At 44.3% G+C, this 13,344-nt stretch overlaps 1 protein-coding gene across 1 annotated transcript; it reads left to right on the forward strand.

Moving 5' to 3' along the window:
• The first annotated feature begins 588 nt into the window (after positions 1–588).
• On the forward strand, positions 589–11,590 carry LOC139399418 (heat shock factor 2-binding protein-like). Its single transcript, XM_071144826.1, has 8 exons — positions 589–735; positions 2,774–2,921; positions 3,051–3,154; positions 3,807–3,956; positions 6,676–6,820; positions 7,347–7,464; positions 8,135–8,238; positions 11,337–11,590. The coding sequence occupies exons 1-8, from the start codon at positions 589–591 to the stop codon at positions 11,588–11,590; spliced, it is 1,170 nt and encodes a 389-aa protein (XP_071000927.1).
• The last annotated feature ends 1,754 nt before the right edge of the window (positions 11,591–13,344 follow it).

Genomic DNA, 13,344 nt, shown 5'->3' on the forward strand with positions numbered 1-13,344 from the left:
ATTATTGGAAATTATGCTGGAGTAATTAAACATTCCACCAATAAACCTTTGAGCAAAACAAACGGCTCTTTTTGGTGATGTACATACAGCTACAAACAGTTTTTTTCAAAACAATTTACCTGTAAATAAGTTACTAAATAATTATCTAAAGAGGGTGAATTCTCACTGCAGAAACAATCAATAGTGGGGAGAGCGCGTCATTCTGGTCCATCCTAAAAATGTGCAGTGCGTTTAAAAGAACTGAATAATTTATCCAGGTAAAAATGCATTTGAACACGCATTTCACGATCTGACATAATGGTAGCCTACTTTTGTGATTTACATAGGACATTTGCACGTTTTCCTTGGTTCTAGATATATTTAAACATTTTGAACGAGGAGCCATTTGGGAGCAAAATGAGCCGGCTCTTTTACCCGAACGGAGCCAAATGAGCCGGCTCTTTTACCTGAACGGAGCCAAATGAGCCGACTCTTTTACCTGAACGGAGCCAAATGAGCCGACTCTTTTACCTGAACGGAGCCAAATGAGCCGAATCTTTTACCTGAACGGAGCCAAATGAGCCGGCTCTTTTACCTGAACGGAGCCAAATGAGCCGGCTCTGCTCACCGAAAAGACTCGGAATGCCCATCACTAGTGACAAGTGCACTAAACTCATCTCAAAACAAACCTCAGATAAATTAAAAATGACTCAATTCATAGACACAAAGATGTGGGCTTTGTGCAAGAAAGGAAAGGTATTTATATCATATTTTTGACTATCACTATAGTAAAACAAAAATATTGAGCTCGCAGATTAGCTTCCATGAAGCTGCACGTTTGCTAGCTACCGCTGGCTACTGTAATTAGCTAACAAGAGCTAACCAGACACGAATACACAGGTACTTACTTACATGACGATGAAGTTACTACTTATTCACAAGTAAGTTCTCTCTTTGTAACAACCATCTCAGCAAACAAAGTTGAAGAGTCACTGTCAGCTAGCCTTGTAGGTCGAGTAATGTTGGATTAGGTTACTATTTCGGTCTGGTCAGGAGCGAGTCCGTTATTTGTCGTGTGAAGAGATAATTTACCTGAAAGTTCTGTCCGTCCTTGTCCTGACATTTACATTGTAATTTTCAGATTTGTCCACTAGATGCCAGACCTGCAATAACTATTTCAGAGCTAGCAAAGATGGTCTGCTTCTAGTGATCTGTATGCATACAGGGACTCTTAAATGACAACCTAATATTACAGATATGACTACAGCATACCACCTAATATTACAGCTATGACTACTGCATACCGCCTAATGTTACACCTATGACTACAGCATACCGCCTAATATTACAGCTATGACTACTGCATACCACCTAATATTACAGATATGACTACTGCATACCACCTAATATTACAGATATGACTACTGCATACCACCTAATATTACAGCTATGACTACAGCATACCACCTAATATTACAGCTATGACTACAGTATACCACCTAATATTACAGCTATGACTACTGCATACCACCTAATATTACAGCTATGACTACTGCATACCACCTAATATTACAGCTATGACTACTGCATACCACCTAATATTACAGCTATGACTACAGTATACCACCTAATATTACAGCTATGACTACTGCACACCACCTAAAATTACAGATATGCCTACTGCATACCACCTAATATTACAGATATGATAGTCTCAGGAAATCCCAGACCTCGGGCAACAGCACGAGGAGCATTGTTCACATTGTGAAGGCACCCTTTGTGCCTAGGGAGACTACAGATATGACTACTGCATACACATACACTACCGTTCAAAGGTTTGAGGTCACTTAGAAATGTCCTTGTTTTTGAAAGAAAAGCAAAAAAAATGTGTCCATTAAAATAATATAAAATTGACCAGAAATACAGTGTAGACATTGTTAATGTTGTAAATGACTATTGTAGCAGGAAACGGCAGATTTTTTAAATGGAATATCTACATAGGCGTACAGAGGCCCGTTATCAGCAACCATCACTCCTGTGTTCCAATGGCACGTTGTGTTAGCTAATCCAATTTTATAATTTTAAAAGGCTAACTGAACATTAGAAAACCATTTTGCAATTATGTTAGCACAGCTGAAAACGGTTGACTGATTAAAGAAGCAATAAAACTGGCCTTTAAACTAGTTGAGTATCCTGAGCACCAGCATTTGTGGGTTCGATTACAGGCTCAAAATAGCTAGAAACAAAGACCTTTCTTCTGAAACTCGTCAGTCTATTCATGTTCTGAGAAATGAAGGCTATTCCATGCGAGAAATTGACAAGAAACTGAAGATCTCGTACAACGCTGTGTACTACTCCCTTCACAGAACAGCAACAAACTGGCTCTAACCAGAAAATAAAGAGGGGTGGGAGGCCCCGGTGCACAACTGAGCAAGAGGACAAGTACATTAGAGTGTCTAGTTTGAGAAACAGATGCCTCACAAGTTCTCAACTGGCAGCATAATTAAATAGTACAAAACACCAGTCTAAACGTCAACAGTGAAGAGGCGGCTCAGGGATGCTGGCCTTAATTAACAATGTCTGCACTGTATTTCTGATCAATTTGATGTTATTTTAATGGACAAAAAATGTGCTTTTCTTTCAAAAACAAGGACATTTCTAAGTACCACAAACTTTTGAACAGTAGTGTATTTGCCTGGCACATTGGCAAAAATAAGCCACACCTTGCAAAAATCAAGTAAAAGCTGTAACAAAACATTTATGCACATGACTGGCTATTGATTTTCTGTTCTAGGTTGACAGCCGAGATGGCCTGGTCCAAATCAGAAAAAGAGACTTGGAGAGATTGACTACAGAGGTCATGCAGCTCCGAGAGTTCTTACCCAAAGTAGTGAATGGAGACCTGATTGAGATGCTGCAGAAAGCCCGTGCTGCAGAGACAAGTAAGCTGCCCTTGAAACGGCTCTACGCGGATGTTATCATACAAGTAGGCTGATAATGAATAACATGAATGTTTGTATTGGGAAATAGCCTAAACAGTGAAAGGGAAAATTGTGTGTGTGTGTGTGTAGTGAAGGAGCGCCTTGGTCAGGAGCAGGAGCAACTGAGACAGGAGTGTCTGCACCTCCGCTCTCGCCTGGACGCAGCGCAGAGCGAGTGTCAGAAAGAGAGAGAGGTGAGAGATGGAGGGATATTAAAGAGAGAGGTGAGAGATGGAGGGATTTTAGAGAGAGAGAGGTGAGAGATGGAGGGATATTAAAGAGAGAGAGGTGAGAGATGGAGAGATATTAAAGAGAGAGGGGTGAGAGATGGAGGGATATTAAAGAGAGAGAGATGAGAGATAAAGAGAGAGGTAACCTGTTCCCTAGGTAACATTGTGTGTGTCAGAGTATGTCTTAAGGCCTCACTTGTAGACCAAGAGAAGATGGTTCCTGGGACAAGTATGTGTGTGTGTGTGTGCGTGTAAGTGTGTGTGTATATGCGTGTAAGTATGTGTGTGTATGCGTGTAAGTGTGTGTGTGTGTCTGAGTGTAAGTGTGTGTGTCTGAGTGTAAGTGTGTGTGTGTCTGAGTGTAAGTGTGTGTGTATGAGTGTAAGTGTGTGTGTCTGAGTGTAAGTGTGTGTGTCTGAGTGGAAGTGTGTGTGTCTGAGTGGAAGTGTGTGTGTCTGAGTGGAAGTGTGTGTGTCTGAGTGGAAGTGTGTGTGTGTCTGAGTGGAAGTGTGTGTGTCTGAGTGGAAGTGTGTGTGTATGCGTGTAAGTGTGTGTGTGTGTCTGAGTGTAAGTGTGTGTGTCATCATGTTAACCTGTCTGCTGCATGCCCCTGCAGGAGAAGCTTGTTCTGAGGGAGCAGCTGTGGGAGAGTCGGGAGCAGCTGCAGCAGCAGGCTGAGTTCTGTACTGGGCTGGGGGCTGCCTCCTGCACCCTGCTGTGGAGCACCTCCAGTAAGGAGGAGGCAGTCAAAGACATCCTGGCTGATGTGAGAGGCATTCATCCACAGACCTTACAAAACCTTTCACCCAATTCCAAACCAACCCCTAGCCGCTTACACACCTGTGGAGATCTGAGAGGACTGGATAGCTATACCATGATGACAGTAGCTTTATCACACCTGTGGAGATCTGAGAGGACTGGATAGCTATAACATGATGACAGTAGCTTCATCACACCTGTGGAGATCTGAGAGGACTGGATAGCTATAACATGATGACAGTAGCTTCATCACACCTGTGGAGATCTGAGAGGACTGGATAGCTATAACATGATGACAGTAGCTTCATCACACCTGTGGAGATCTGAGAGGACTGGATAGCTATAACATGATGACAGTAGCTTTATCACACCTGTGGAGATCTGAGAGGACTGGATAGTTATAACATGATGACAGTAGCTTCATCACACCTGTGGAGATCTGAGAGGACTGGATAGCTATAACATGATGACAGTAGCTTTATCACACCTGTGGAGATCTGAGAGGACTGGATAGTTATAACATGATGACAGTAGCTTCATCACACTCTTTAATAGACTTGGTGGTGTTTTACTCTATAGCGCCGACACAGAAGTACCGATGGCCTAGGGGTCAATTTACATAGATTACATAGATTTTTTGATGTTTATTTAATTTGTGTTATTGACTGTACGTTTGTTTATGTGTAACTCTGTGTTGTTGTTTGTGTCACACAGCTTTGCTTTATCTTGGCCAGGTCGCAGTTGTAAATGAGAACTTGCTCTAAACTGGCCTACCTGATTAAATAAAGATTCAGGGGTCAGCACTCATCTGATGCTTTCCACTCCAGTCCATGTCCTGGTTGTCTTTAAACTCTAGTCCATGTCCTGGTTCTCTTTAAACTCTAGTCCATGTCCTGGTTCTCTTTAAACTCTAGTCCATGTCCTGGTTCTCTATAAACTCTAGTCCATGTCCTGGTTCTCTATAAACTCTAGTCCATGTCCTGGTTCTCTTTGAACTCTAGTCCATGTCCTGGTTCTCTTTGAACTCTAGTCCATGTCCTGGTTCTCTATAAACTCTAGTCCATGTCCTGGTTCTCTTTGAACTCTAGTCCATGTCCTGGTTCTCTATAAACTCTAGTCCATGTCCTGGTTCTCTTTAAACTACAGTCCATGTCCTGGTTCTCTATAAACTCTAGTCCATGTCCTGGTTCTCTTTGAACTCTAGTCCATGTCCTGGTTCTCTTTGAACTCTAGTCCATGTCCTGGTTCTCTATAAACTCTAGTCCATGTCCTGGTTCTCTTTGAACTCTAGTCCATGTCCTGGTTCTCTATAAACTCTAGTCCATGTCCTGGTTCTCTTTAAACTCTAGTCCATGTCCTGGTTCTCTATAAACTCTAGTCCATGTCCTGGTTCTCTTTAAACTACAGTCCATGTCCTGGTTCTCTATAAACTCTAGTCCATGTCCTGGTTCTCTTTGAACTCTAGTCCATGTCCTGGCTCTCTTTAAACTCTAGTCCATGTCCTGGTTGTCTTTAAACTCTAGTCCATGTCCTGGTTCTCTTTAAACTCTAGTCCATGTCCTGGTTGTCTTTAAACTCTAGTCCATGTCCTGGTTCTCTTTAAACTCTAATCCATGTCCTGGTTGTCTTTAAACTCTAGTCCATGTCCTGGTTCTTTTTAAACTCTAGTCCATGTCCTGGTTCTTTTTAAACTCTAGTCCATGTCCTGGTTCTCTTTAAACTCTAGTCCATGTCCTGGTTCCTGTCCATGTCCTCTCTTTAAACTCTAGTCCATGTCCTGGTTCTCTTTAAACTCAGTCCATGTCCTGGTTCTCTTTAAACTCTAGTCCATGTCCTGGTTCTCTTTGAACTCTAGTCCATGTCCTGGTTCTCTTTAAACTCTAGTCCATGTCCTGGTTCTCTTTAAACTCTAGTCCATGTCCTGGTTCTCTTTAAACTCTAGTCCATGTCCTGGTTCTCTTTAAACTCTAGTCCATGTCCTGGTTCTCTTTGATCTCTAGTCCATGTCCTGGTTCTCTTTGAACTCTAGTCCATGTCCTGGTTCTCTATAAACTCTAGTCCATGTCCTGGTTCTCTTTAAACTCTAGTCCATGTCCTGGTTCTCTTTGAACTCTAGTCCATGTCCTGGTTCTCTTTGAACTCTAGTCCATGTCCTGGTTGTCTTTAAACTCTAGTCCATGTCCTGGTTCTCTTTAAACTCTAGTCCATGTCCTGGTTGTCTTTAAACTCTAGTCCATGTCCTGGTTCTCTTTGATCTCTAGTCCATGTCCTGGTTCTCTTTAAACTCTAGTCCATGTCCTGGTTCTCTTTAAACTCTAGTCCATGTCCTGGTTCTCTTTGAACTCTAGTCCATGTCCTGGTTCTCTTTAAACTCTAGTCCATGTCCTGGTTGTCTTTAAACTCTAGTCCATGTCCTGGTTCTCTTTAAACTCCAGTCCATGTCCTGGTTCTCTATAAACTCTAGTCCATGTCCTGGTTCTCTTTGAACTCTAGTCCATGTCCTGGTTCTCTTTAAACTCTAGTCCATGTCCTGGTTCTCTTTAAACTCTAGTCCATGTCCTGGTTGTCTTTAAACTCTAGTCCATGTCCTGGTTCTCTATAAACTACAGTCCATATCCTGGTTCTCTTTGCCTTTATCCTCTTCCATCATCCTCCTTGTTCCCCTCCTTAATTCCTCCCCTTTCCCTCTGGCCACCTCTGACCCTGCCTCATTACTCTAATTGTAGGGTAAGCTGCAGTCCTTCCTGAGCGTGGCGGGCCAGACCCTGGAGAGCTTTGTCAAGTCTCTGGATGGGGAGGCCAAGGCCGAGCAGCAAGACTCCAACTCCCATGAGCAGCAGTTTGTTCTGGCGCTGGCCGGAGTCGTCACCAGTGAGTGTGTAGCTATGTCACCATGGCCGGAGTCGTCACCAGTGAGTGTGCGGCTATGTCACCATGGCATCCAAACTGTCTACTGAATGTATTTTGATAACCACAGTTTATAATTACACCATCTCACTGTGAGTTATTCCAGTCTATGCTGTGTTATATAACATATTTTGCATCATATAATTAAGCAATAAAGCATGAGGGGGCGTGGTATATGGCTAATATACCACAGCTAAGGGCTGTTCTTACGAGTGCCTGGATACAGCCCTTAGCCGTGGTATATTGGCCATACACCACAAACCCCCGAGGTGCCTTATTGCTATTATAAACTGGTTACCAATGTAATTAGAGCAGAAAAAATAAACGTTTTGTCATACCTGTGAAATATGGTCTGATATACCACGGCTGTCAGCCAATCAGCATTCAGGGCTGGAACCACCCAGTTTATAATAAATGGCACACCCTGCTCAGCGTTATCATCTTTAGCTCTCCAATCGGTGACCTCTCTGCTGTTTGATTGTCCACTCAGACGTGGCGGCGGTGACGTGTGGGCGGGACTACCTGTCCAGCTCCGCCCACGTCCTCCTGGAGACTCTGATGCAGCTGCTGGAGCTCCTGAAGCCTGGGGTCTTCCCCAAACTCAAAGTGTAAGACTGGAGGACTTCTAAATCACTCACATTAATAATCATACACACACACACGGTCTCCTCAGCAGTTATGTTGGCCGACCCAACACACACTCAACATCAATACACACAGCCATCTGAATCCAGATCAAATGATACCTACAATAATAAATTAACTAGGCATTGTAGTTTCTCTGCAGGTGGAGGAATGATGATGGTTATTGTAGTTTTTCTGCAGGTAAATTAATGATGATGGTTATTGTAGTTTTTCTGCAGGTGGAGGAATGATGATGGTTATTGTAGTTTTTCTGCAGGTAAATTAATGATGATGGTTATTGTAGTTTTTCTGCAGGTGGATGTGGATGTCCATTGTAGTTTATCTGCAGGTGGATGAATGATGATGGTTATTGTAGTTTATCTGCAGGTGGATGAATGATGATGGTTATTGTAGTTTATCTGCAAGTGGATGAATGATGATGGTTATTGTAGTTTATCTGCAAGAGGATGAATGATGATGGTTATTGTAGTTTATCTGCAGGTGGATGAATGATGATGGTTATTGTAGTTTATCTGCAAGAGGATGAATGATGATGGTTATTGTAGTTTATCTGCAAGTGGATGCTGATGGTTGTTGTAATTTATCTGCAAGTGGATGAATGATGGTGGTTATTGTAGTTTCTCTGTGTTACAGGTTGATGCTGATGGCTTTGTATAATGTCAGTATCAGTGTAAAGGGACTGAAGTATATCAGGGAGTTTCCAGGACTTCTCTCTCTCATCTGGACCCTTTTGGAAGGTAAGAGGGGTGTGAGGGGTGGGCTTGTGTGCTTTGTATGTGGCGTTATAAAATGTGTGCATTCAAAAGCGTTTGTTTGTTAATTTGGATCTCTTATTGCCCACAATGGGGCTAATCGTCCAAGAGTCCAGTGTGTGTCCGAAAGACAGAGCCTGAATCAGAGGTCAGAGAGCTGGCATCAGTGTGTTTAACTCAGATCAGCGAAGAAGGACTCGTGTTGTGGTCAGTTAGGAGGATTAAGACTGTATATTTCTCTTTCTCTCTCTCTTTTTCTCTCTCCTCTCTCTTTCTCTCTCTCTCTCCTCTCTGTCTCTGTTCTTTCTCTCTCTCTCATTCTCTCTCTCTCTTTCTCTCTCTCCTTCTCTCTCTCTTTCTTTCTCTCTCCCTCTCTCTTTCTCTCTCTCTCTCTCTCGCTCTCTCTTTCCCTTCCTCTCATGCTGTTTCTGTCTGATTCTGCCCATCCTCTCTTCCCTCACCCTTTCTGTTTCATTCTATCTCTCTCTTTTCCCTCCCTCTCATGCTGTTTCTGTCTGATTCTGCCCATCCTCTCTTCCCTCACCCTTTCTGTTTCATTCTATCTCTCTCTTTTCCCTCCCTCTCATGCTGTTTCTGTCTGATTCTGCCCATCCTCTCTTCCCTCACCCTTTCTGTTTCATTCTATCTCTCTCTTTTCCCTCCCTCTCATGCTGTTTCTGTCTGATTCTGCCCATCCTCTCTTCCCTCACCCTTTCTGTTTCATTCTATCTCTCTCTTTTCCCTCCCTCTCATGCTGTTTCTGTCTGATTCTGCCCATCCTCTCTTCCCTCACCCTTTCTGTTTCATTCTATCTCTCTCTTTTCCCTTCCTCTCATGCTGTTTCTGTCTGATTCTGCCCATCCTCTCTTCCCTCACCCTTTCTGTTTCATTCTATCTCTCTCTTTTCCCTTCCTCTCATGCTGTTTCTGTCTGATTCTGCCCATCCTCTCTTCCCTCACCCTTTCTGTTTCATTCTATCTCTCTCTTTTCCCTTCCTCTCATGCTGTTTCTGTCTGATTCTGCCCATCCTCTCTTCCCTCACCCTTTCTGTTTCATTCTATCTCTCTCGTTTCCCTCCCTCTCATGCTGTTTCTGTCTGATTCTGCCCATCCTCTCTTCCCTCACCCTTTCTGTTTCATTCTATCTCTCTCTTTTCCCTCCCTCTCATGCTGTTTCTGTCTGATTCTGCCCATCCTCTCTTCCCTCACCCTTTCTGTTTCATTCTATCTCTCTCTTTCCCTCCCTCTCATGCTGTTTCTGTCTGATTCTGCCCATCCTCTCTTCCCTCACCCTTTCTGTTTCATTCTATCTCTCTCTTTTCCCTCCCTCTCATGCTGTTTCTGTCTGATTCTGCCCATCCTCTCTTCCCTCACCCTTTCTGTTTCATTCTATCTCTCTCTTTTCCCTCCCTCTCATGCTGTTTCTGTCTGATTCTGCCCATCCTCTCTTCCCTCACCCTTTCTGTTTCATTCTATCTCTCTCTTTTCCCTCCCTCTCATGCTGTTTCTGTCTGATTCTGCCCATCCTCTCTTCCCTCACCCTTTCTGTTTCATTCTATCTCTCTCTTTTCCCTCCCTCTCATGCTGTTTCTGTCTGATTCTGCCCATCCTCTCTTCCCTCACCCTTTCTGTTTCATTCTATCTCTCTCTTTTCCCTTCCTCTCATGCTGTTTCTGTCTGATTCTGCCCATCCTCTCTTCCCTCACCCTTTCTGTTTCATTCTATCTCTCTCTTTTCCCTTCCTCTCATGCTGTTTCTGTCTGATTCTGCCCATCCTCTCTTCCCTCACCCTTTCTGTTTCATTCTATCTCTCTCTTTTCCCTTCCTCTCATGCTGTTTCTGTCTGATTCTGCCCATCCTCTCTTCCCTCACCCTTTCTGTTTCATTCTATCTCTCTCGTTTCCCTCCCTCTCATGCTGTTTCTGTCTGATTCTGCCCATCCTCTCTTCCCTCACCCTTTCTGTTTCATTCTATCTCTCTCTTTTCCCTCCCTCTCATGCTGTTTCTGTCTGATTCTGCCCATCCTCTCTTCCCTCACCCTTTCTGTTTCATTCTATCTCTCTCTTTTCCCTCCCTCTCATGCTGTTTCTGTCTGATTCTGCCCATCCTCTCTTCCCTCACCCTTTCTGTTTCATTCTATCTCTCTCTTTTCCCTCCCTCTCATGCTGTTTCTGTCTGATTCTGCCCATCCTCTCTTCCCTCACCCTTTCTGTTTCATTCTATCTCTCTCTTTTCCCTCCCTCTCATGCTGTTTCTGTCTGATTCTGCCCATCCTCTCTTCCCTCACCCTTTCTGTTTCATTCTATCTCTCTCTTTTCCCTCCCTCTCATGCTGTTTCTGTCTGATTCTGCCCATCCTCTCTTCCCTCACCCTTTCTGTTTCATTCTATCTCTCTCTTTTCCCTTCCTCTCATGCTGTTTCTGTCTGATTCTGCCCATCCTCTCTTCCCTCACCCTTTCTGTTTCATTCTATCTCTCTCTTTTCCCTTCCTCTCATGCTGTTTCTGTCTGATTCTGCCCATCCTCTCTTCCCTCACCCTTTCTGTTTCATTCTATCTCTCTCTTTTCCCTTCCTCTCATGCTGTTTCTGTCTGATTCTGCCCATCCTCTCTTCCCTCACCCTTTCTGTTTCATTCTATCTCTCTCGTTTCCCTTCCTCTCATGCTGTTTCTGTCTGATTCTGCCCATCCTCTCTTCCCTCACCCTTTCTGTTTCATTCTATCTCTCTCTTTTCCCTCCCTCTCATGCTGTTTCTGTCTGATTCTGCCCATCCTCTCTTCCCTCACCCTTTCTGTTTCATTCTATCTCTCTCTTTTCCCTCCCTCTCATGCTGTTTCTGTCTGATTCTGCCCATCCTCTCTTCCCTCACCCTTTCTGTTTCATTCTATCTCTCTCTTTCCCTCCCTCTCATGCTGTTTCTGTCTGATTCTGCCCATCCTCTCTTCCCTCACCCTTTCTGTTTCATTCTATCTCTCTCTTTCCCTTCCTCTCATGCTGTTTCTGTCTGATTCTGCCCATCCTCTCTTCCCTCACCCTTTCTGTTTCATTCTATCTCTCTCTTTTTGCTGTCTCTTCCCCTCCTGAGATGGGGACTCTGAGGTTTGCCTCCACGCCCTGCGGCTGCTCCAGTCAGTGCTGCTGGAGGAGGCCCTGGTGGGGCCCGGGCTGCTGCTGGACGACCCCCTTCTTCCACTGGAGCGCATACGCATGCTGGCCACCTCCAGCCGCCACCCGGCCCTGAGGCAGACGGCCCAGGAGACACTGGATGACCTGGGCTCCCTCCGCACCTCCTTCCTGGACCCCCACGGCACCTCCTCCTCTGACCAAGTACATGTATAAATACATCCAACCCAAAGTGAAACACACAGCACTAGCGACACATCCCACTCACGTGATGATGATGATGCTTTCCTACTGTAGAGTAAACGTTTCTCTGATTAGAGAGAGCTCTACTCAGGAGAGCTGCCATGATGCACTGTGGAAGAGGTTGGTTCCATCGTGTCCCTTTTTCTCGTTTTTCCTTCGGGTCCAGGGACTTAGTCAGGTTGGTTCCTATCCCACCACAGCAGATGTTCCGGACCAGTAGAACCCCATAACTGTACATAAGGGCTCCATAACACATTCATAAGCCATACATAGAACATACATTAGAACTACAAAAATTGTGTATGTCAAATTAAAACGTGTTGACATGGTCCAAAGCAAGGATGACTTCTGCTTGCCATATGTTAAAGAGAAGCCGTCTGTTTGTTTAAAACATGTATCTACTGTGGTGAGGTGAGTTGGATCTGTTTCTACCTGTTAGCCTGTTGACCTAATACCAGCTAATACCATATCAGACTCATGGCCTTATTTCAGTAGGTCAAATACCTTGAGGTCAAGTAACAATGGAGGATGTTTTATTTTTGTGTGTTGTTTTCTACCATTGTTACAGACAATAAAATGTTGTTCAAAACTTTTCCAAATGAACATTCATTTATATATGATATGTCACCTATTTTTCCCAGGTTAGGGGCGGTTTGTGTGTATGAATCTGTCCTGACTGTCCTGTTCTCCCGCCACCACATCCTGGACCACCTCACACGTGACTCCCTAACTCCGGCTACGTTTACATGTCAGTCGTTTAGCAGACGCTCTTATCCACAGCCACTTACAGTACAGGCATATCGTTTCATACTGGTCCCCCGTGGGAATCGAACCCACAACCCTGGTGCTGCAAGCACTATGCTCTACCAACTGAGCCTCCGACTCCCAGATAAACAGATTATGACGTAGAGATTGGCCTGGTCATTAGGAGCCACCTAAAGTGGATAAGCCTTTCAGTGTCTGAGGGGGGTGACACTGAGTAAGCTGACTCGGCACGTGTCCACCAGGCTGTAGGGTATTGAAGCAAGTAAGTCTCTGAACACATACAGTCAAGCCTCAGTCTGTTGAGTTACAGTCCATTTCAAAGACCTCCATTCCCAACATGGTTGGATCTCTGAAGTGTTACTGTACAGTCAAGATCAGTCTGTTGAGTTTACAGTCCATTTCAAAGTTACAAAACATTTCCATATTCTAACCAACCTCCATTCCCAACATGGTTGGATCTCTGAAGTGTTACTGTACAGTCAAGATGAGAGGGCTAAAAGACTGGGCTGGACTGAGTCCGCTTTAGGATCTCTGCTAATAATAGTCATTTGCAAATCCTCTCAAGAAGCAACAGGAACTTGCTCACACTCAGAAGAGATGTGTTTCCAATACCTTGCTAACGTGTAGAAAATGTATGTGTCAGAGCATGTGAAGCTATAAAGGTGTAACTTGGTTTTGTAGTTAAAAAATAAGGAAGAACCTTTTTGTTTGATCTTGTAGAACGTGGAAGTGCATCGTTTCAATGGCCTCCAAAGGACATGGCGACACCGACTCAGGACAGTTACCCCCAGCTTACTCCAAAGAGGTGCCGCCTGGTCACAATGCTGTGTACCCAGCGCCCACCGTGGTGCCACCACCCTCAAGCTACCTGACACCTTCAGCCCCACCGGTTCATATGATGATGTCTGCCTCTCTCGAACCACTCAATGCTGTCTACCCAGCTCCCACAAACCCTGGGTTCC

This window comes from Oncorhynchus clarkii, unplaced genomic scaffold (assembly GCF_045791955.1).
Source record: "Oncorhynchus clarkii lewisi isolate Uvic-CL-2024 unplaced genomic scaffold, UVic_Ocla_1.0 unplaced_contig_8868_pilon_pilon, whole genome shotgun sequence".
NCBI classification, from domain to species: Eukaryota; Metazoa; Chordata; class Actinopteri; order Salmoniformes; family Salmonidae; genus Oncorhynchus; species Oncorhynchus clarkii.

Excerpts from the sequence above, each read along its gene's own strand:
- LOC139399418 (XM_071144826.1), top strand. The coding sequence starts at position 589 with ATGAGCCGGCTCTGCTCACCGAAAAGACTCGGAATGCCCATCACTAGT. Across the intron at positions 736-2,773 it reads CTTTGTGCAAGAAAGGAAAG|GTTGACAGCCGAGATGGCCT; the intron begins GTATTTATATCA and ends TTTCTGTTCTAG. Across the intron at positions 7,465-8,134 it reads GTCTTCCCCAAACTCAAAGT|GTTGATGCTGATGGCTTTGT; the intron begins GTAAGACTGGAG and ends TCTGTGTTACAG.